This window comes from Helobdella robusta (genome assembly GCF_000326865.2).
Source record: "Helobdella robusta unplaced genomic scaffold HELROscaffold_1, whole genome shotgun sequence".
In the NCBI taxonomy this organism is placed as follows: domain Eukaryota; kingdom Metazoa; phylum Annelida; class Clitellata; order Rhynchobdellida; family Glossiphoniidae; genus Helobdella; species Helobdella robusta.
Window position 1 is genome coordinate 8,092,064 of NW_008703570.1, and position 22,657 is coordinate 8,114,720.

General features: G+C 31.5%; 4 protein-coding genes across 4 annotated transcripts; 1 reads left to right on the forward strand and 3 right to left on the reverse strand.

Moving 5' to 3' along the window:
• Nucleotides 1-4,642: 4,642 nt before the first annotated feature.
• HELRODRAFT_159238 (hypothetical protein) lies at nt 4,643-5,296 on the reverse strand (the record flags this gene model as incomplete). The annotated part of the gene is made up of 2 exons (XM_009011133.1): nt 4,643-4,833; nt 5,104-5,296. The coding sequence occupies 2 exons, from the start codon at nt 5,294-5,296 to the stop codon at nt 4,643-4,645; spliced, it is 384 nt and encodes a 127-aa protein (XP_009009381.1).
• Nucleotides 5,297-7,155: 1,859 nt separating this feature from the next.
• Nucleotides 7,156-11,137, reverse strand: HELRODRAFT_187946 (hypothetical protein). Its single transcript, XM_009011134.1, has 11 exons — nt 10,972-11,137; nt 10,870-10,917; nt 10,413-10,533; nt 9,840-10,034; nt 9,556-9,630; nt 9,267-9,380; nt 8,784-8,865; nt 8,577-8,713; nt 8,303-8,398; nt 7,600-7,778; nt 7,156-7,457 (listed from the first exon to the last, which is right to left on the reverse strand). Exons 3-11 carry the CDS (start codon nt 10,491-10,493, stop codon nt 7,451-7,453), a joined length of 966 nt encoding a protein of 321 aa, XP_009009382.1. The 5' UTR covers nt 10,494-10,533; nt 10,870-10,917; nt 10,972-11,137; the 3' UTR covers nt 7,156-7,450.
• A 4,072-nt stretch (nt 11,138-15,209) lies between these two features.
• On the reverse strand, nt 15,210-16,843 carry HELRODRAFT_159240 (hypothetical protein; the record flags this gene model as incomplete). The annotated part of the gene is made up of 2 exons (XM_009011135.1): nt 15,210-15,342; nt 16,626-16,843. 2 exons carry the CDS (start codon nt 16,841-16,843, stop codon nt 15,210-15,212), a joined length of 351 nt encoding a protein of 116 aa, XP_009009383.1.
• Nucleotides 16,844-18,200: 1,357 nt separating this feature from the next.
• Nucleotides 18,201-22,277, forward strand: HELRODRAFT_159241 (hypothetical protein; the record flags this gene model as incomplete). Its single annotated transcript, XM_009011136.1, has 3 exons — nt 18,201-18,346; nt 18,960-20,813; nt 22,145-22,277. The coding sequence occupies 3 exons, from the start codon at nt 18,201-18,203 to the stop codon at nt 22,275-22,277; spliced, it is 2,133 nt and encodes a 710-aa protein (XP_009009384.1).
• Nucleotides 22,278-22,657: the final 380 nt, after the last annotated feature.

Genomic DNA, 22,657 nt, shown 5'->3' on the forward strand with positions numbered 1-22,657 from the left:
CGATGTTGTGGACAGTTACAACAGTCGGCAAACGAGGTGAGGTTGCTGGAGGATGTTGAAGTACTGCTGGGTATCTGAGTTTGCTGGCTGCTTGAACTCGTGCAACTAAACAAAAAAAAATTATAAATAATATTGAAATTCTTTCAACAATGATTCAATGCACAATTTATGTACACATGGCAATTGCAGCATATTCTCACTTCAAACTATCCCAACAAAGTAGCCAATTCCTTATTTTTGTCTAAATGTAACAACAAGCTGTGTAAGCTGCAACTTACTCAACAAGAGGAAGAGGAGATGTTGGGGTGTTGCGGGTCTCAGAACACATCGTTGATATCTTCTTGCAACAAAAATGACCCAATTTACGTGACAGCAATTGTGTCTGAACAAATTCTTGTGTATACTGCTCCATTGGAAAAAATAAATAAATAAACGAATCAGAATACAAGTTAAATATAAACTATTTTTATGTTTATTAATTAACTAAACAACAACAACAACACACGTTTAGACGACATTTTCCCCGAGATCGGGGGTTGCCGTTTGGCTACCTATGATGAAACCGAAATACCCCTCGACGCCATTCCATCATAAGTAATTTATTTGGCTAATTTTTACGCAGGACGCCCTTCCTTACGCAACCAGTTATAAGCGGTGAACCTAGCCTTTGATGATCCAACATCACTCACAAGGCAGTGAGAGTCAGTTTAATGTCATAACCAGGACATATGTTTATTAATTAACTAGCTAATTATAAATTAATAAAAAAACATTTTAATAAGCTAAATCAGTAAGAAATAAATAACTGAAACCACTGACGCAAAACTTCAATTGCTAGCTTCATTGAAATAATAAAATACTATGCTTGAAGTAAAAGTATAGAAAAAAGCCAAAAACCAATTTTGTGACGCAATGACAAAATTATATAATAGATATAAATTATAAATAAAAAAATAATCAACAATATAACCTTTAAGACTTGGGCAACGATTAATTTGAGAAGCATGTCTTCATTACCGGTTTTTGAATAGCTGCCTCCACTGGTACCCCCCCCAAATGATTCCAACTGTTCAACTAGAAATAAGAGAAACTCGTGCCTGTCCAGCAAACCTTCGTAGTACATGTACTGGGCCAGTCTCATGCAGTAATTCCAGTACCTCGTCAGTCCGTCCAGAGACAAATCTGATCCCTGGTTCATGGAGTATCGTGACGCACCGCCTGCCGTTAAGAAGCTGGTACCGGTGAGAAGCGAGGATGAAGATGACGAAGAAGAGGAAGAAGATGAGTTGTAGTAGTTTTCCATTTTCTGCAGCAAGTTGTCTCTCAAATATTTTATCAAAGCTTGCGTCCATTCTGTCAAGAATAGGAATGTATAGTTACTTTTACTTATAGTGAGGTGTGTTACACTTCATCAGGGTACTTACTGTTAGGTTGTAGCTTGTTTTATGCGATGGCACATTTTTTCAACTATAACTTTCTTATGTATTCATATTAGTTAAAGTTCTCTTACACTTGAAAACAAAAAAAAATAACAAAAAAAATAATAATAACAATTGCTTTTAAATCAAAAATTGATAATATTTTGATGATATAAAGAATAAACGGCAAGCTAACATTTAATTTATCATACTTGTTGCAAATTTAAACACTTACATATGTAAAAATTTTTTTAATATTTTAATTAATTAATAATCATTCTTCTGTGGATAAATTAACTTTGAATTAAATGGCAAATGTGTTTTGTTTAATTGTAATTCTTTAATTTTCAACCAGACATTGAAACTCGTCGTTGTTACTTGCTATTTATGTTAGTTTGTTTCGTTTTTTGAACTTTGTTTTGTGATGGCAAGAGGCTATGCCCGTGCTATTAAACGATAATAACAACAAAAATAACAGCAAATAACATTTTTAAAGCCAAAAAATGTCAAAATATTTTGATGTCCTTCCACGTTTCATCAATTGTTATTACAAACACGTAATGTCATGCGAATGAATAATTACAATAATGATTAAATGGATGCAACAAATAGAGGCCATTTATTGATTGTAGTTTCTGCAAGAACAATCGTCAAAAATGTAAATACATTACTGTACAACATTTACTTGAACAACTTTCCTCAACAAAACCTGAAAACGGGTCAAATGTCTGCCTCTTCTTGGTCTTCCCCGTCTCAAACTGTACAGTGTTGTAAGCATTTGTCATCTTAATGTACCAAACTCCTCTAAACAATGGGATATTTTCATCACACAACTTTGGGAAGATGTCTTCTTTCTTAAGATGGAGAGGTATCTAGATAAAGTGCATGCAAAATAAATTTAAGATGATTTAAATTCACACTTGAAAAAAAATAACCGATGTTACAATGTTGAGGTAAATTAACATACTCTTTTGGAAATGTGGTACAATGGTTTATTGCTAGCAAGCTCTTCTTTTAACCAAGGTTCAAACTGTTTTCCTTTACCAGAGCCAGTCTGTAAAGCACAAAAAAACGACAAAAAATATTACAGGAATCATCCCAATGTCAAACTATATTATTCAATGTTATTATTATTTGACAAAGAATATGACAAACATGGTAGAAGTTGTCTTTGATGTTCAGCAGAGGTTTCTTCTTGGCTTGATCAGGGAATGTGTTGAGTTCTTGCTTCTTGGCAAACAATGTATTGAATGCAGAAGACACCTGCAAATAAATAATTCCTACATTGAATCTAAGTTTAATAAAACAGAATAAATTTAAACAATCCACCTAATAATGAAAACTTCACAAAATTTTTTCAATAAAATTTTTATGAAATACTAAATGACCTAAGTGGTTACAACATAAATGTTACAAACCTTGGATGGCAGAGCTGAAGCTGTTGCACCAGTGGCTATTTCCCGAATGGAGCCAAACTGAAATTACAATTATACACCAAAGTTACAGAATTTGTTAAAACTCAATAATAGAATTAGGCAAATTGATCACAAAACTAAAAATTATAAAAGTATAAAAAATGTCAAAATCTCTCACTTCATCTTTACATAATGACTGATTGCTGAACCCATGTTTGACACTATTTTGATTCAATTCATCCTGACAAAACAAACATATCAGAATAATTTATTCATCATATTTATCATCATGATAAGTTATTTACTATTATCATCAGATCTGGAGTCAGACTACGAGGTAGTCAATGGTCTCAATTAACAAGTTTAAGGGCAAACAATTCAGTAGGTCAATGTTATATTTTTAGGAATAATATATTATCACCATCATCATACAAGATACGCATCTTCATCATCCATATTATCATCATATTTGAATGTTAGTTGTATTCATTACATAAATCAGCTATTTTCTTATTATAACTATTTAGCAGTAGATTAAACTAAGTTTGAAAATATTGAAAATTGTTATAGCTCAGCCACTCTCATCCAATAAAACTCAATTTATTTTACACAGAAAATAACAAATTATGAAAAAAACAGTTCCAGAGGCCCAAAACTTTCATGTACTGTCATTACACTTATCACCCAAACCTAATCTTTTACTCTAATGTTGATTAACAACAATCAACTCTAGCTATTATATCATACATATTCAAAAGACCTAAATCAAGTCAAGTGGCTTAATTTTTTAATAATTTAGCTTAAATTGAAAAAAAACTATATTAAGTTAACATTGTAGAATGTAGACAGCCAGTTTTTTAATTTTATCTAAATTTTTATTAGTTCATTTTATTATAATTGAAATTAACATTTATTCTGAATTTATTAATTCATTTAATTTTAATTATTAAAATTTTAAAAAGGTGTAAGTAAAGCAAACTTCTTTTTGCTTTTTATCTTGAGGATAAACTTCAGGACCAATTGTTCCTAGTCGTGGTCGCTTCAATGGCCTATGTTCATGGTTTGGGAAACTTGCCATTTTTTAATTTTTGAATATAGGAAACAATTCTAAAAAATTATTATTATTAAACATTAAGTTAAGCTAATTTTATTAAAATAAATTAAATTACATAACAAGTTTGAAGTTGGAATTGAAAATTGTTAAAATGTTAATTAATTTGTTATCAGTCAAAGACAAACCGTAAAATTAAAACATTCATAAAAAATTTTAATTTTTTAACAAAAATCTAAGCAAACATAAATTAGGAAAACTTATTTTATTTATGGTACACGATTTTTTAAATAAATATTTCACGAAGTCTATTTATTACGTCCATTAAGCTTGTGACACTAACGCGCGATAGTCTACTCAGCAACGATTGTTAGTAAGTTTAAGCTTAACCTTTACAAGCCCGCTATACCTTCCCGACTAAGTAACTTAATGAAATTTGGAACACTTATTCAGAATGTTATTGTGAATGAATTTACAAAATTTTATGAAATTATCTTTTAAAGGTGATGAGATATATATGTGTTCCAAGAATGGAACGTTAGGCTATTCTGGTCATAAAATGCTATATACATTTGTATTATATGGTTTCAAATTATTTGAAAATACCTTACGAGTTTTTGATTGTTTGTGATATAACTAATAAATAATCAGCTGAAAATAGTTATATTTCATTATTTATCTAATGTACACAACACCAATGACTAAAGTGCATAAGTAAAATCACAAAGTTCATGTATCCACCAAGCATACAGTTCGCATCACTTCTGATGGTAGGCAACAAAACAGCGTTCATGTAAACGTTTGTTGCACTTTCCATACTGCCTTGTTGTGTTGCTTTTGCAGTAGGTGCAACGACCTTGTTTCACAGTCTCCAAGTAATGATTTGAACCGTCAAAACGCACATAGTCTGGAATTGAGGCTGTGTGACCTCCGAGGCGTTGTCTCTGATCTGAACACCACGTAACAGACCGTGAACTACTTTTCGCAGAAATTGCAGATGTGACAAACTATCTCCAGCAGCGCACAGCTTACAATGCATAAGCCATGAAGCAACAACCGCAATATTGACTGCATTTAGAAATAGGTTCCACCACCACTTTTTCCCTTTTATTCGTGGTCGGTAGGCAGACAAGAGCCGATCAAGCATATCTTCACCTCCCATACCAGCTGTGTAATTGGCAATCATAAGCGGTTGAGAAACTGGCTTTTTCACGTGAACCTTTCACATGTCGCTGCACTTTCTTGACTGGCTCAACACTGTCATAATTGCTTGCACAAGTGACAACACTATTATCACTCCAGCGTACCACTACGACACTGCCATCACCAGTAAATTCAAACTTGCCTCTGTCGTTTTTCGGAAAGTTATTTTTGGCAGATAGCGGTGCATCGCCGTGTCGTCCTTCACGCATGGTTCCTGTTGCTTTGACTCCCAATTCTCGCAATTTTAGTAGAAGGTGAGGCGATGTAAAAAGTTGTCAAAAAAACATGACGTGAATCTTTGTTCTTCAGATGAGACATGAAACTTAGAACAACATGTTCCCCAAGACCAACTTCCTTTGGACGATCTGACCGACCGCAATAAATAATAGACTGCATTACAAAATTAGTCATATAAAAAATTAGTTACATTAACCTAATAAGCCTAACGTTCCAATAATGGAACATGCCAACATAAAGCATTATTACTCATGTGTAAATAATAGTCCAGTAAATCTTCTAACTTCTACATAAACTAGACTCTATACTGACATGCTTTATGTTGGCATGTTCCAATAATGGAACATGCCAACATAAAGCATTATTACTCATGTGTAAATAATAGTCCAGTAAATCTTCTAACTTCTACATAAACTAGTCTCTATACTGATCACACTACTCAATTTCACTGAAATCACTAAACTTTTGAAACAGATAAGTGAGCGATAAAATGTTTGCAAACACAAAAGATTAATTGAATAGGAAAATTTATTCATTGATCTTAAAAACAGTCCATAAATTACTGCATATTTCATAAGAAAGAAAATTATATTTAGATATAAAAACATGTTCCAAAAATGGAACGTTAGGCTGTTAAAGGTTAAAAATACCAATACAGGTCCTCGAATGCAACCGCGCAAATGTTCATTGCGCTTTATTTATCATAATATATTATATCATAAGCACGGCATATTATTTACGACGTGATGGCCTAGTGATTAACGTGGCCTGGTGCTGTTTTGCAGAGCTTGCAGTGAAAGGGTTGGATTCAAATATGACAAAAAAATTTTCATCTATCACATGCTTCGTACGTGATGCGTCGTTTAGCATTTATTCATAAACGTTGTTTGTGATTGTTGTTGAACACTCTTAACCTAGGAAGATTTTAATAGGTCTTTAACCATTAATTAAGGCTTAACCCCTCTGCCTTGAATCAAAACGAAAATTTTGAATGTCCAAAAAAATTACAAAAGCTAAAGCATTCTTTACACAACCAATTATACCAGGTGCGTGCAATTAAAAACTTTGGACCCAAACACTGTAAAATATCTAAAATTGATTTATAAGGTGACTTTTGAGGGCAAACATATATTATTATAAATATATATATATATATATATTCAGCTAGTTGATATATATTTATATATATTGGGTTTAGACTGTCATAAATACAATTATTTATAAAGATCACTTTATAAAGATAAAGTTAGAGACAAAGACGGAACAATACTAATAACTACACTGATGATGGCAGTTGATGCCGAAAAGAGCTTTTCTGTGGTAAAAACGTTATTAATAATGTTTTGTCAAAAAAGTCAAATATTAAAAGTTTTTTATTTAACCTTAATAAACTTCATCATGACGATAAAAGTCTCGTTAGAAAAATTGAGAAACTCAACTACAGGTTGAATAATGCCGAAAACGCAGTGATCTTTATAAATAATTGTATATATATATATATATACACACACACACATATATATATATATATATATTAATCAACCAATTGTTTGAGAAGTTTCACATTTTGCAAGCATTTTGCACCAGGCATTTAACAGCACATTTAACGCATTTAGTGTGATTATTTTATATTACTATTCCGTTAACCAATGATCAACTCCCGCCTAAAAAAGCAGCGTCTAGAACAATGCCTCGTCCAGTAATAAAAACCTAATAATGTTAATGGAGACGAGCAGAAATGGCAGAAAGGTTTAAATAATTTAATTTCGAACTAATTACAGAGTAGTAATTTCATCGCTATTTAAAAACATGCAAAATTATATTAAAGAAAATTGTTAAATACATTCGTAGGAAATAACTGACTGTTAATTGAAAAATAGAAAAAAACACAGAGAACAACTAAATGTACAGACTATATGAATTTCAGAAGCTTACTGTATATATATTTGTCACTTGTTTATCTAATATTTATCCATGATTTGTCGTAAAATTTAATACAATTCGATCAGTATATGGCTAAAAAATTACATGATTGATTTATATGTTATATTCCCTAATATCTTTTCTCATTATAAAATGATTCTAATGAATCCACTTTTTTCATTGGTATTTGGTCTTTGTCAACTTTAAAATCTGGAAAGTGTTAGCAGCCATTACTAATTAGTGTTATATTTATTTTAATGTTAAAATTATAGCTTTAGCATACACAGAAAACATTCATACAAAAGTTAAAATTGAAAAAGATTAATGAAACTATATTTAAGCCATGGAGTACATGTATTGATGTGGCGCTGTTTGCTGCAGAGATAAACTATTGCTGTTGCTGCTGCTGTTCATGACAAATTTTGGGGTAGATTTTGAGAGAAATTCTAATTCATTTGCATTAATTGATGACGATGATGATTCCTGCCTGATTTGAACGCTAAACGTTATTCCCAGTATGATGACAAAGAGCTGAAAAACACAAGATTTCTGATTATAAAATTTTAAAATATTGAATATGTGATGTAAAAAACACTGTGCAGCTGTAAATTTATAGATTTATTTTTATAACTTTTCATCATTTGGGAGGCGTGATGGCCTAGTACTTAAGGTCGTTTGGTACTGTTAAGCAGTGACAGGGTTCGAATATGACAAGAGGAACTTCGCCTATCAAATTCTTTGTCAGTGATGCATGCGTCGTTTAGAAAAAAGGTTGTTAAGGTCTGTTACACTCTTCCAAAGTTCACTTACACGTATTCATTGGTTGCTGTTTGTGTGCAGTTGATTCTTTTGAACTTTTAAACCTCATTACAATCAAAAAATTAGTGACAACATTATTTTATTATATAATCAGACGTTCCATTTAAGTTTTTAACTAATTAAATTTTTTTACACAAATTACATCATGGAGGAAAACGTTTTAAAACTGTTTTGACGAATAAATGAAATAAAAAAATATCGTCCCAGGTCGAAATTTTTAAAAATGTAGAACTTACCATAAGAACGCCTCCACATATTCCAACCCAGAAAATTCCTGTGAACCATGATACTTGATCTGGCAGCAAGAAATCTTTCAATGTTTCATAGCAGCCCTGTTTGTAATATTTCGTATTAATCAATAAATCAATAAATCAATCAATCAATAAATCAACTAACCAACCAACCAACCAATCAATCAGCCATAATGCCAAATATTTAAAAAATATTCAATTACAATATCATTTGTATAATATATAGAAAAAAGCTCAAATCAAATTAGAGAATATATACTCTGTAGTAAACTGGAGCTGGTGATCCAGGGTACTGATCTCCAATGGCAGGTGGCTTAGTTAACTGGCATGTATTTACGTTTTTAATTTGACCATCTGGAGTTTGTTCACAGCAAGATAGCGGTACAAATGGCTTGCCTGTGTGATTTATTTGAAAGGTTTCGTAAAAGATGCAACGTAATAGAAATTAGCAAACATGGTAAGCTACCTCTGGGGTCAATATTCATGGCAAACCATTTACTTTCTTGGTAGAGGGCCCAGGTTTTGTCTCCAGCTGCACAGCAATGCCACTACGTAAAGAAAAATGTTCAACGTACAATTGTTAGACAAAATAAATTTCAGTTATGAAAACTTAACAAATAATTTTAATCTTAAATTATTTTAATATTCTGATTACAATGAAGTTTATAAACAAAAATGTCAAAACTTTATTTTTTTACGGATAATATAATATTAAATAGTCCTATCATGAACAAACAACAACAACAACAACAATCATGAAGCAATCTATCATGAAGCAATTGAAAAAATTTCGTTTGTTGAAAAAAGTGAATAACTTGAAATAAAAATTTTTTTCTAAATACCACAAGCTTAAGAACCATAGCAGTAAAACATTTTGTAAACATTTTTTCCTATATTTTCTTGGAAATGATAGAAAAAAAATTGAGAATTATTGTAAGTTAATTCATACTGTGCTTTGAGCTTTGTCCCAGCTTTTTGTAATTTGTATGTTGTGATTATCAGAAGTGTCACCATATTGGTATCTCAAGATGTTTTCCATGTCCATTCTTACATTTTCGTTTAGCTAAACAAAAAACGAATAAAACATTATCATTAAAATTTATTATAAATGTTTCCCACAAAAATTTTCAAATCTCAAAATGATTTTATACTATCTCATCAAATATTTATTATATTTTTTACAAATACATTCACATCCAAATAAATAATTTATAAACATAGCTCAACATTACACTAACTGTGGCTTTGAAGACTGCAATACATATGGATGCTGCCACAAAAGCCAGAAGGACGAGAAGAATTGCTATTATGTACTGGAAAACGAAACATTTAATTAACCTAGCATTATTTGATCACTAAAATATTTCAAACCCTAAATTAATTTAATTAAATTTTAAATGACTTAAACAATCACTTTAATATAACAAATTAAATTATACAACATTAAAGAAAACATCTAAGTATGTGAAAACAAAATATACAAATGAACAAACTCTGACGATTAGAAAAGTACTGTACTAACTACAATCATCATGGCAAAATTTTCAGCAGATGCAGCAGCAATGCCGAAACAGGTAGATAGGAGAAGGAGAATGCCTCCACTAACTAAGAGGGACACAGATATTAGAACCAAATCAGAGCCAGTAACTCCTTTCACTGGGTCAACCTGGTCCAAAGCCATCCACAAGAAAACACCAATTATTGCCATGGAAACTATCTGTATTATTGTTATTATTATCATCATCAAACTTATTTTAAATAATTATTTAACCATAAGCTAAACATATAATAAAAATAAACCATTCTTTTGAAAAATTTTGATTCAACATAATACTCTCCAATCACAACAAATGCACAACTTTGACTTTAACAATCTTTGACTTTTATTAATTTAATCATTAATTGATACTATAAATTTTTCAGACTAATTGTAATTGACTATTAGAGTAGTAGGGTAAAGATAAGATGTCTGAGTTCAATGCCTAAAAAAAAATATAATGCTTTACATATCATACACACACAATATCCAGATATGGATTAATAAACCTATTTACACATAAATAAATAACATAAATGAAACAACCAGCCAACAAACCATGTAGAGACAGTTTACAATAATGATAAGGTATCTCACACATGACATACAACTCCTTCTCTGAGCTAATGTTCTTCCCATGATCTATTGCCTCAACAATAGCCAATGGAGATTTCTTTTACTGCAAATTTTATCCTAGTGTAGCATTTCCCCAATATATAACTCGTCTGAAGTCAACAAACGTTTGTTAACTAACGTTACCTAACCCGGACCCTCTAACCATAATTCTGACACTAACCAACCCAAAATTTATACTAAATACTATTTCACACTTAAAATTATCTTCCATTTCATAGAAAATTTAATTAACAATACTTTTTAAATAGCTTAAAAAACTGAACATTAGTTAACAAACGCTTGCTAGCTTTTCACAAGTGATATAAAATATATAACAAAAAATTTATAAAATCATTTACATTAGAATCTAAATGATTAGAATTTAATAAATAGATTATACCTGGTTTTGTAATTTAGTTTTTAATTGTTGTTATTGCCTTCTTATAAATATAAAAGTTATTAATGTTATTTGTTATGTCTAGTAATTAATATACAAGTCAGCAATGAATGCACCACTTTATTTTTATTCCCTTCTATGTCCTAATCTTTTTTAATTTAATAAAGAAATCATAAAATTTCCGAAAACAATTGAAAGACATTTCTTGTCTATACCTAATTAATCAGTACACCCACTACATAACACAATAAAGTGGTGGCACGCAATACATTCACCATTTGAATAATCTTTCTCTTTGTTGTTTAAATTTCACCTGTATTAAAAACCAAAGAACTAATTAAACCGTTGGTTTCTATGTTCGTTAGAGTATGGAAGTGTGGAATGTTATATGCATGAATATTTGTTTGAATCATATGGTGATAGAGGTGTATTTTGTGGAAATTCAAGCTAAACAAGTTTTTGATAAATTCGTTTGTGTGATTATTATTCTCTAGAAAAACAAACTGACATACGCAGGATCTGCTACAATTATAAGTAGCCTGTTTGGTTAAAACACAGATAACAAAATAAAACATGATAGGAAATGAATAGGATGATCTTTATAAAAAATCTGTTAGTAAATTTTGCCCAAAAGTGTTGAATTAATATAATGATGTAACTACTGAAAGGACACATTTTTCAAGATTTATATAAAATCTGTATTAATGCTTGTCATCGGTGCAATCACTTCAAAACGCTGACGATTTTTTTTTAAATTAAATAATTTTTTAAAAATCATTAATGGATATACTTGAGTATAAACATCAAAGGACTGATCAACCAATCAGCTGGCGTATCTAATTTTGAATTCATTTACCGATTCAGTTTCAATCACATGACTGCGTAAATTGTTTCAAGTGTTAATGTTTTAATTTAATTCTATTTTTCTTGAGTTTGTATTTGTTTGCTTATTGATGTAAAATAAATCATAAGGTTTAAAAAAGTGATCTGAACGAATGTTTTATTTTCCAGCGATCAACTTCCATATTTCAATTAAAAATGTTTGATTTAGGATACTGTCAGTTATAAGTAGCATAACATTGCATTGCTCAGCATGTCGCAGCCTAGCTTAGTCGCGTCACTATACCATTTCGCAAACTATTTTAGTCATATTGAGTTGAGTGTTATAATAAGATATAGTTTTCATAAGTTTGAACACGTTTATAAGAAAATAAATCTATTAAAAACTGATACTTCGCAAATTAAATTGAAAAATGGTTCTATACAAAGGAATAAAATATGCGCAAAAATACTGAAATGCAAAAAAGCCTCTGCATTATATTTGGAGGATGAAGATTGAAGATGGAAATTGGATTGATTGAATTGAGGAAGGCCTCAGTCAGTCAGTGATTGATTGATATATTGCAAGTACATCTTAACTATTCACGATTTCACGATGGAAATCATTATGTGTATATATTATGTGTATATATATATATATATATATATATATATATATATATATATATATATATATAATTTGTTTATATTTATTGCATGCCCGGAACTAGAGGGGGGGGGGGGAAGTGCCCCGGGCGGCAAATTTCAACTGTACATTTATATTTTTTTATTCCTTTGTTTATTCATCTTGAATATTGAATTATCAACGACAATTTGTTTTATGTTAGTTCAATACAGTTTTCTATTAGAGATTAGATAATTCATGTGCTCCGGTCTGACATTAGAAACCACTTACATCCATGTAATTCACTCGAGATTTTTTACAGGAGAAGTGAAGTGTTTCAATCATATTTGATTTTAAATACCAACAACTCTACAGAGTTTATGATACGATGCAAATAAACTGATTTTGCGACTACAAGTCTTCTCAAACCACAGATGACTACAGAGATAGGCATTGTTACTAACATGCTCTATGTTACAACATGAAGCAAGGGACTTCAATCTTCATGCAAACATACTTGAGGTTGTATGCATCCGTGAGTGAGCATGTAAAGTTAAATCATGTACATTTAAAAAAGAAGTCCTTAACAATCTGTATAAATATTTCCATGGAAATAGTTTTGCAAGCCTGTGTAAGAATATAGATTATCACTCGGAGCCTGTCATAAATGTCAAAAAATAACCTTTTCACAGGTTGGTCAGATATGTTTTTCTTCAACGCTGAATAATGGATGTTTAAATCTTCCCTAACCACAATAGAAACCTGGATGGCTTCATTGTACACAATAGTGCAAACGTTGAACGTAAATCGAAAATTTTTATTTTTTTTATGTATGTATGCAAAAAAACTATTTTTTAAAAAGGAGTAAATCGAAACGACATGCAAATATGAGAATTCATCAGATGAAATGAAACAAATTGCATGAAGCGGCCGGTCGAGAATTGCCAACTATTCACATCAGCAGGGAGACACTGAGAAGTTTTCTTTATTTTACTTTGAAATATGTTGATAACGTTATTTAAAACTCAATTTGTGTGTGAAGAACGAGAGAATCAACTGTTGTTATTTTTTAACGCAAGCCATAATCGACATTCACTCAATCTTGACAAACACTATGAGAGTGCGGATGAAGTTTGCGAATAAAGATTCCTTCCTATTCTTACATGCTCGCCTGCACGTTCATTAACGTATGCTCAAATATGCCAAGCATGCACATACATATATATACAAACTCGAGGACATCATTTTTGTTTATATAGCGTATAGCCTAACAACAAACTGCAGGATGTGCTGGATGCTGGAACTGAAACAACTGATCATCATGTTTCTTGGACGATTGCTTAATGTACGACGCATCCAGAGTCAATGAATATAACCTTGCATGGTGACTCTCTTGGTTGTTTTAATTTTTAAAAATGTTATTTTCTGCGATCTTTCTGCAGTTAGATATTTTTTCGAACACGTCCAGTGTTAGAAGTTTATTAAACTATGTTTTGGAGCTTATGGAAATATTAGAAAATTTGGACATTGATGGAAAGGACACGAGAGTTATTAAAAATCTCTATTGGGAACAAAGAGCAGCGATGAAAGTTCTGGACAAATTTCTAAAGGAATGGAAAAAAAGATCAACGCTGCTGAAATGTGCTTTTTGAGAAGAATAATGAAAATTAGTTGAACCTCTTATACTTCAAATGAGATGTATTAAAACGGTCCGGTTATGAAAAGAAAACATTACTACAGAGAATCCGACGGGGGCAGTTAAAGTTTTTTGTTCACTTCATGCAGAAGGAAAGAATGAAAAATCTAACAACTACTGGAAAGACATTTGTGAAGTCCTTGTGTCATTTGTTGAATATCACCACATTTTTACTACTACAAAGTGTTAAAGATCGGATTTTGTGGGGGTCCATGGTCACCAATGTCCTGAAAGGCTAAGGCACGAGAAAGAAAGAAGAAAGAATATATAAATATTTATACACATGAGAGGTGCATATATAAGAATATATATATATGAATATATATATGAATAAGAATATATATGAATGTAATGCATGGAATGTAAAAAAATAGATTTTTCACTATTCTTGATGAAAAATGTTGTTTTTGAATTCATCCACTGATTCAGTTTCAACCACGTGACTGCGTAGATTGTTGTTTTTGGTTTCCGCAAATTTTTTTTTATACAAATCGGAAGTATTTCTAACACGTTCAAATGTTTATAAATATTTTATTAATTTCATTATTGAGTCAGTTTAGTTATAAAATATTAATAATACTATGAACGCGGGAAATAAACAAATGAAGATTAAAAATGTTGAATGATAAACCTTTCAAGTGAAATGAAAACTTCAAATATTTAATATGAAAATTTATGGTAGAAAAAGAACGTTTGCTTATTCAATATATCATTCAGGATATCATCCAGTATATCATCCAGTATATCATCTAGTATATCCTCCAGTATATCATTTAGCATCAGTCGCTCCTTGCAACGTGAACGGGGAGGCAAACATGTTCATCCCTTTAAAAGTTATCCAAACAGTAGAGAAACGTGTTGATGTGTGCAAACTTTGTTAGGAGAGCAATTTGCCTTTCCATCAACGTCAAGTCATCTTTTCACGTTTCCTTCTTTGAAGTCGCTCTTCTCGCTAATAGACTATTTACGATCATTTAGACCGAAAATTTTGCATATTTTATTCATTTCTTTAATTTTCCAACATATAATGGTTTTAATAATAATCGCGTAAATAATTTCATCGTAATCAACATTGCCATGTGTCGTAATTATTATCATCATTATTATATCATGAATGAAGTCAAAACTGTAATATAGTCTTCAACGTCATCCTCACTATCTTCAACACAAACATCGTCTTCTTCTTCGTCATCATCGATCAATCTAACGAACACAAGTCCGTGAGTTGCATGTAAACATCTTCCACGCTTTCCCTTCCTTGCTTCCACAGCACAACTGCATGTACATTGCGTAGATTGTCTGTCCCACGTTCATGCTGCCTAACATCCTCCAACATCTTCATTTAGAATAAAACAAAACTTTTATTAAAAACTGTTTAATCTTTTATGTTTACCAATTCGAAGTTTTGATGTTAAAATAATACTCTAGAGTTTCGATAAAGCTACTGTTGCTACGAATTTCAATCAACCTATCGGTGAAAAACAATCGAAAAACATCTAAAAACAAACAACATGAAAAATGCTTTAACGTTTCTTCACACGAAAAGAAATTTCTTCGCTGTTGGTCCTAGTCGTATATCAGCGCAACGCTAACTGCTAACTCCAGGTTGGATAGCGGGAATTTTTTTCTCTTTCTTTCCATTAGTTCCATTTAAATGTCAAATATTTTTGTGGGTTTTAATTGTAATTAAATGTTCATATTAGTTTACGTTTTAATTTTTATTGAAATATTTCAAATTTTATTAATTAAAAAAGTTAAATAATAGGAAATGAAAAAATAAAAGAACATTTAAAACGCCCCATAAAGCAGTCAGTGCGACAGAATGAAATACATTGGAACAAATTGCGATGCATGTTCATCAGAGATTTCTACGGTAAACAACGAAACGAGCAATTCTAAAAATCAGATACAAACAAGATTTTAACTGTATCTTTTCTTTTCTAATGGTGCAGTAAAAATGAAAATGAATAAATAATGAGGAAATGTGATGACGTGGGAAAAATAATTTCTCTAGAAAAATATTTTTTGGATGTGGTGAAAAAAATAAAAAATAAAAAGAAATTAGTCAAATGTTTGATCGCAAATTGAAAAATTCCTGTGAAATGTAAAATCCTTTCTTTCTCTGTAATTTTATTTTTCTATTTATTTTCAAACTCATTTTTTATCAATAGTATATATTTTTCATATTGATTTGGTTGAAATAGTTAACTTGAGTGGATGTCATTAAACATTAAATAAACAAATTATGGGTAGATAGTTCAGTGTGCACGAAAGATTTTTTCGCTCACAAATTTTTGTTAAAAATTAAAAAAAAAACAATTCTGCTTTTATGTTCAAATAAAAATACAATAGTCAAAATTTTGATGTTAATGAAGAATGTTCAAGAACAATAATTAATCTGCAGCTTCGATTTTTCTAACAACATTTGCTAGCGTGTGGGACAAATCATTTTATTTCGGCAGCGAATATCGTAGTTAATTATATACGTGATCAAAAGTTATGAGCCTTTATAAAATAACTAATAAAATAAATGCCACTCGTATTTCGGAGCCGCTTTCTCTACTAATCGTTCGCGTAGGTTCATAATCGCCGCAACAACGCTATCAATCTTAATCCAACCTGGCAGGCATATTTGTAAGATACTCTCCATCAAACTTGGCATGCATATTTGTAAGATACTCTCCATCAAACTTGGCATGCATATTTGTAAGATAGTTTCCATCAAAATTGGCAAGCATATTTGTAAGATACTTTCTGAGCGTGAACAGATGAGCCAGTTGTGACAAGTTCTGAGATATAAAGTACAGAGAATTTGTTTTGTTTTTTATTTTTACCATTCTTTAACATAGCAACAATTTAGAGTCTACTAGTTTGAAAATTTAGAAAAAATTGGGAGAAAATGAAATTCGTCAAATGTTTGACCGCTATTTTTGACAGGATGTCAACAAATTTTCATCATTATTTTTGCATTCTTTTAAAATAAATATATGCAGTATATAGTTTGACTTTTAATGTTTAAAAACATTTTAAAATGTGAAATAAGACTTGTATTCATTACATAAACTGCTTATTACTTTATTTTGAAAATATTGTAATTATAATTATAATATTTCAAACAGTTGTACAGTTAATTAGTTCAACTGCTCACAAACATTTCGAGTTACACTTCCCCATTTATTTGTGCTGAGTCTTTCAAAACGATCAGCAATTGAAATATCGTCTCAGTTTTATTATTCACGAGCAAACTAACAAACAAAACGACTAGCAATTGAAATATCGTCTCGGTTTTATTATTCGCAAAAATTAAAAAAATAAACAAAAATAGATGCCTGTCATAAAAAACGAAATAGGGTTTAAAATTTCATTAAGTTAGTTAAATTTCATTAAACTTCAATATTCCGTATTCAAACGATTAATCGCACATCATTGTTTCTAGCTAAGGATGTAGCAACGAATTTGGAGAAATTGTACAGAAACATTTATAATCGCCATACACTTTCCAAGCCATTAAGCACATCTTCAAAATTAGACAACAATAAAAGAAGGCAAAAAAATTAGCTTGGAAAAAATAATAATTCCTATCTGTTACAGCACGGAGCAAAGAATTACTTCCTACTGTGTGCTGTGTGCATCGGCATCGGTCAATGAAGGACGGCTAACTGAAATATGAGAATGATTTAAATGGAGATTATGCAAATATTTTCTTCAGCGTTAAATCGATGCTGGGAAGACAAGTTATGATGACGATGATCTGCTTGTTTGTTTGTCTGTCTGTTTGTCCGTCTGTTTGTTGGTCTGTCTGCTTGTTTGTTTGTTTGAATTTGTTTCATTCATCCTTTGTCGCACATAAAAACGTCGGCGAGACGCTTTATACATTCACCTTGTTTGCACACATGTACGTCATACACTGCACAGTTTGCGTGCACACCCACTGTACAAATGCGTGCATTCATTCCGACGTTAGTTCGAATGTTCAAAATAATTTCGTTTCACATAAAAAATACGCCAGCAGTGTTATTCATCAAGAAATTGTTCTCTTCATGTTATTTCCGGCGTTTTTTAACGATAAGTCATTTCCAAATCAAACATCACTTTTCAGCTTGACAACTTGAGTGCTTGCACAAAAGTGAGTAAGGACTGGCATCTCCACAACTATCTTCAACTGAACCCAGAGAAATCGTAACAAATTCGAAAATGCCCAATACTCACGGTTGTCAGTATTGGCGGTTCTGCTCTTCCAATTTCAGACTCTATCAAAATTGTAGGGGTCTCTTTCGATCGCAACTTCCTTTCAACCATCACATCTCTACCCTGGTTATACCATGCAACATGATTCCAAGGTCGATTCGTCATATCCGACGCAACTCATCTATTGACCTATCATCAACTTCAACTCGAAGCCTTATCTCCTCTCTCCAAAGAACACAAAATGGACTTGCTATATACGTTCTGGACGTATCTTATTTAGCATCAAGTTTATCTTGTTTAATTAAATTGCACTAGCTGCCAATACGTCAACGAATCATCTTCAAAGTCATGGTTTCAACGTAGACCGCCTGATACATAATCAGCAACCGCCACATCTTTACAATCGCTGGTGCATTTGTCAAAATGTTGGACGCAAATTTCGATCTGATGTCTCTAATAATATACATCAACCCATTAGCAAATCCGCACTTGCTAAAAGAGGATTTTCTTTATGTTTTCCTTCATTGTGGAACAATCTGTTTTAGCCTGTCTTTAAAACTATTCAAAAAGCACTTAAAGAATCAAGAATCATTTGTTTGAAAAGGAATTTGACTGTGATGTAAATGGCAACTCATCCTGAGCGCTCCAGAGGCTATGCGTTGAGCGCTGTATTAAATGACACTATTATTATAAGTTGAAGATTTTTTTTTAATATGATACATTTAACTGTTTAATGTGTTTAAATGTTTGATACATTTTTCACAGGATCATGAGAGCTAACGAATCGACAATAATAAATCGGTCAACATTTTTATCACCTCTGAGAGATGACCTGCTGCCATCAATCACATGGAATGCGACTACTATCACCACACCTTCAAACGATCCGATAGAACCAAGCCCAAATTGGATGCATGCATTCAAAGTGTGGGGTTGCGTGTGGGATCTTCATGTTTACTTTTTTTCAATTTCTTTTCTCATAAATTTTCTTGTGCCTGTCGTTGTTTCGGCTCGATTATTAAATTCGAGACAGAGACAGCGTTATTTTAGAAGTTTCATTGCAATGCTCGTCTCAGCATTTTGTCTTCTGAATGTTGCGTACATGCTAATCGATCCTTACCATTCCCAAAACGTTATACCCCTGTTAGTTTCTCGTTTAATAAAAAATATTAATTTGCCACTGGTGCTGTCTATTAACGTCTTCGTACAAAAGTACGTCAAGCTGCTATCCATCAGTTGCAATTCAGCGGGCAGACCTCAGAACTCTCGCAATCTCTTCAGTAAATTTTTATTCTGTAAAATTTTCATTTTATTACTGTTTTATTTAACAACGTTTATTTTAAGCTGGCTGGATAGTTCAAACTCTGACAACCAGCACCGCTTTTATCACGCAATAACGCAAATAATTTTTTTTACCTGGTGCCTTATTATAGCGTTCAACATTTTTCATGACTGTTCACTTTTGAAACAATTTTCTGAGAAAGCTTTTAAGACTTTACATAACATTAAATTTAAAAAGAAACAAACACAAACTTCTACTAATGGATCTAATAGCTCAGAATGTAGTGTTTCTCGAATAACAAAGACAAAGAATCATCATCCGAAAAAAATTCATAAAAAACTTAAATGTAAACAAGAAAATCGAGTTTTTTATCACAACTCGGAAAACAATGACGATGAAGAATCGTATTCTGAAAGCTTATATTATGCAGAAACATGTCCACAATTTCAAGAAAATCAATTAAAAAATTCAATAAAAACGCTTTCAGCATCTTTTAATTACCAGGAGACTGACAAGTTGCTACATGATGATGAGAGTGTCGATTCCATTCAGTATAATCTTAAAACTAAGAAAAAATTATATGTTTCAAATAACGTTTGGATACCGTTAAAGTCTATCAAAACTCAAAAATTTTCAGAAAAAATAGGTCATAGCGCCAGTACCGGAAACTTTGAAAAATTTGTGACGGACTTAAACGGCATTCATGAATCACGCAACGAAATTGAATCAAGCAACATTTCTAAATTGCCAATTTGTTTAGCATCTACATCGTCATTCAACCTTTCTTCAAAAACACAAAATTCAAATATGACTTTAAAAGAAACTCTCTCTGACAGTTTATGCGATGACAACATAGAAAAGTTATTTTTAAATGACCATGGCTATTTAGCGGATGACGATCAAAAGGATTTCACCCAAACAAATCGTACAAATCAACTGAGAGAAGAAAGTGCAATTAGACGTTTAACATGCTGTGATCTAGTTAATTTGATTTATTTTTGCAACGAAAATATTATTTACCAAAAAGCTGATTCTGAAAGGGACGAGAACTTGTCCTCGGACAACAATTTTTCTGCGCCGCTAGGAGAGGATGAAGTAGAGGCAGCAAAACAGCTCCAAAAGCTATCATCGTCATCGTCATTTTCTCACGTGAGTTTGTCGCAGTTACGACTCGCTCCTGCGTTGTTGAAAATTTCGAAAGCTGCCATGTTTGTTGGTCTGTCTACGTTGTGCTTCTCATTCGTTCACGTTTACAACATCTTCGGAGTTTTTGGCGTGTTTTCAAATTACAGCTCGGCAGAACCATGGACTTGGCTACTTCTGCAATCGATAAACAGGTCTTTATCAAACTTGTTCATAATTGTTTAAATTGATTTTTTGATTTAATTTTAAAATTGATGCCATCACCATGTTTTAAAAAACGGTAATAAAATGTGAATAAAATGAAATGTTTTGTAAAAGTTGCTTTTAATGCATCCATGCATCCACCAATTTTGATGATGTCGTTTAAAACTGCAATGACCTTTTCTGTTAAAAATGTCTCAATATGCGTGTGCACTAAAAAAAGTTTTATTTTAATTTTACTCTTTTTGCTTTTAATCAAAACTAACATCGTCGTTAGACGCTTAATGCGCAGCTGTCAAATGCACTGCTTAACAATTTGCTTGAAACGCATTTAATCTTTATTTCCAAGAATTTTTCTTGCGCTCAAACGCTCTGCAGTTTTTTTTGTTGCATTCATGTTGATGCAGCTCTCGCATGCCGTCGGTCCATTTTTTATCTTCTTTTTTTTTATCTAGTTTTATCTTTAACTGATTTCATTGAACGGTCACAACTACAGCACTTTTTTAATGATTGTTAGAACAACCAACTCACAAAATGTTTTTGCCAATCTATTGCATTAAATTGTAATAATAAATAAAAAATTTTCTTTGCCCAAATGCCAATTTTTTCCATATTCAATGAATTTGTTAATACAAATCATTAAATAATTGAGGATTTAAAATATGTAAGTGTGTGCGTGAGTGTTTGTGTGTGTGCGTGCGTGCGAGTTTGTTGAATATTTCAGAGTATTTATTTCTCATTCTCGTGAGAAGTTAGGTTCCTTCATTCATCTTCATTCCCAACTCGTTGTTTTGTAAACTTTATTGCTCTATCTCTTCAATACTTTCAATATTAGTGCTTTTATCATCAACTCCTGTTGTCATCTTCGTGATATTTGAATCTATATAGTGAAATCATCGCAAATAATTTATACAATGAACAAATTTGTTTTTTTATTTTCAATTGATTCACAGTTGTTATAGTTTCTTTGTTCTTCGCTTATTAAAAACTTCCTTGGAGTACATTGTGTTTTAATTAAATTTGAAACGTTTCCTTCGTTGGAAAAGAAATAAAATTCAACAAAAAAAACTTGCAATTTTCGCCTAACTTGATGACCTGAGTTGAAACGTTCTGCATTGTCACAAGTGGACCGCTTCTCAAAATAATCACGATGGCCCCTTTCTCACGATTCTAACGAGTGAAAATTAAACTCGAACATTTAGATCTAAGTTTAGGTTCAACAACATTTAGCACAGTTATAGAACGGCAAGTTTTTTTTGCAATTTAATTTGAAAAGTACTTTTGGTAACATATTCATTACATTATCATCATCAATAATTGACAGGTTGACAGAAATATGGTTTATATCATCAGTGACATGTACAATCGGCCTAAGTCTGACATCTCGTGTAAGTAGAAAAGATAACTCCAAAACTATCAGATCGTTACAGCGTGGGAGCCCAATATATTCCGTCTAACTGAAAGTGGGACGTATATTTAATCTGATGGTCATGTTCTTTACACTATCAAAAAGAAAATTGCAAATAAATAAACTTTACAGACAAAAATATTGTTTACTTTATTAATTCCAAGTGATGTTAATTTGGGATATTTCGCATAATTATTTCATCTACCCATCATTTGTCGTTTATCACTGACATTCATTCATTCCATCCGCATTGATGTTCGTTATATTTTACGATCTTACGTGAAGTTGTTATAAAAAATGTAATCAAATATCACGAGTTTGTGGTTCAAAGTATTTAAATGTTATTTCTTTTTTAATAAACAACTCAGGAATTACAACACTTTTATATGACAAAAAAACACAATATCAAAATACGACAATATGTCTTAG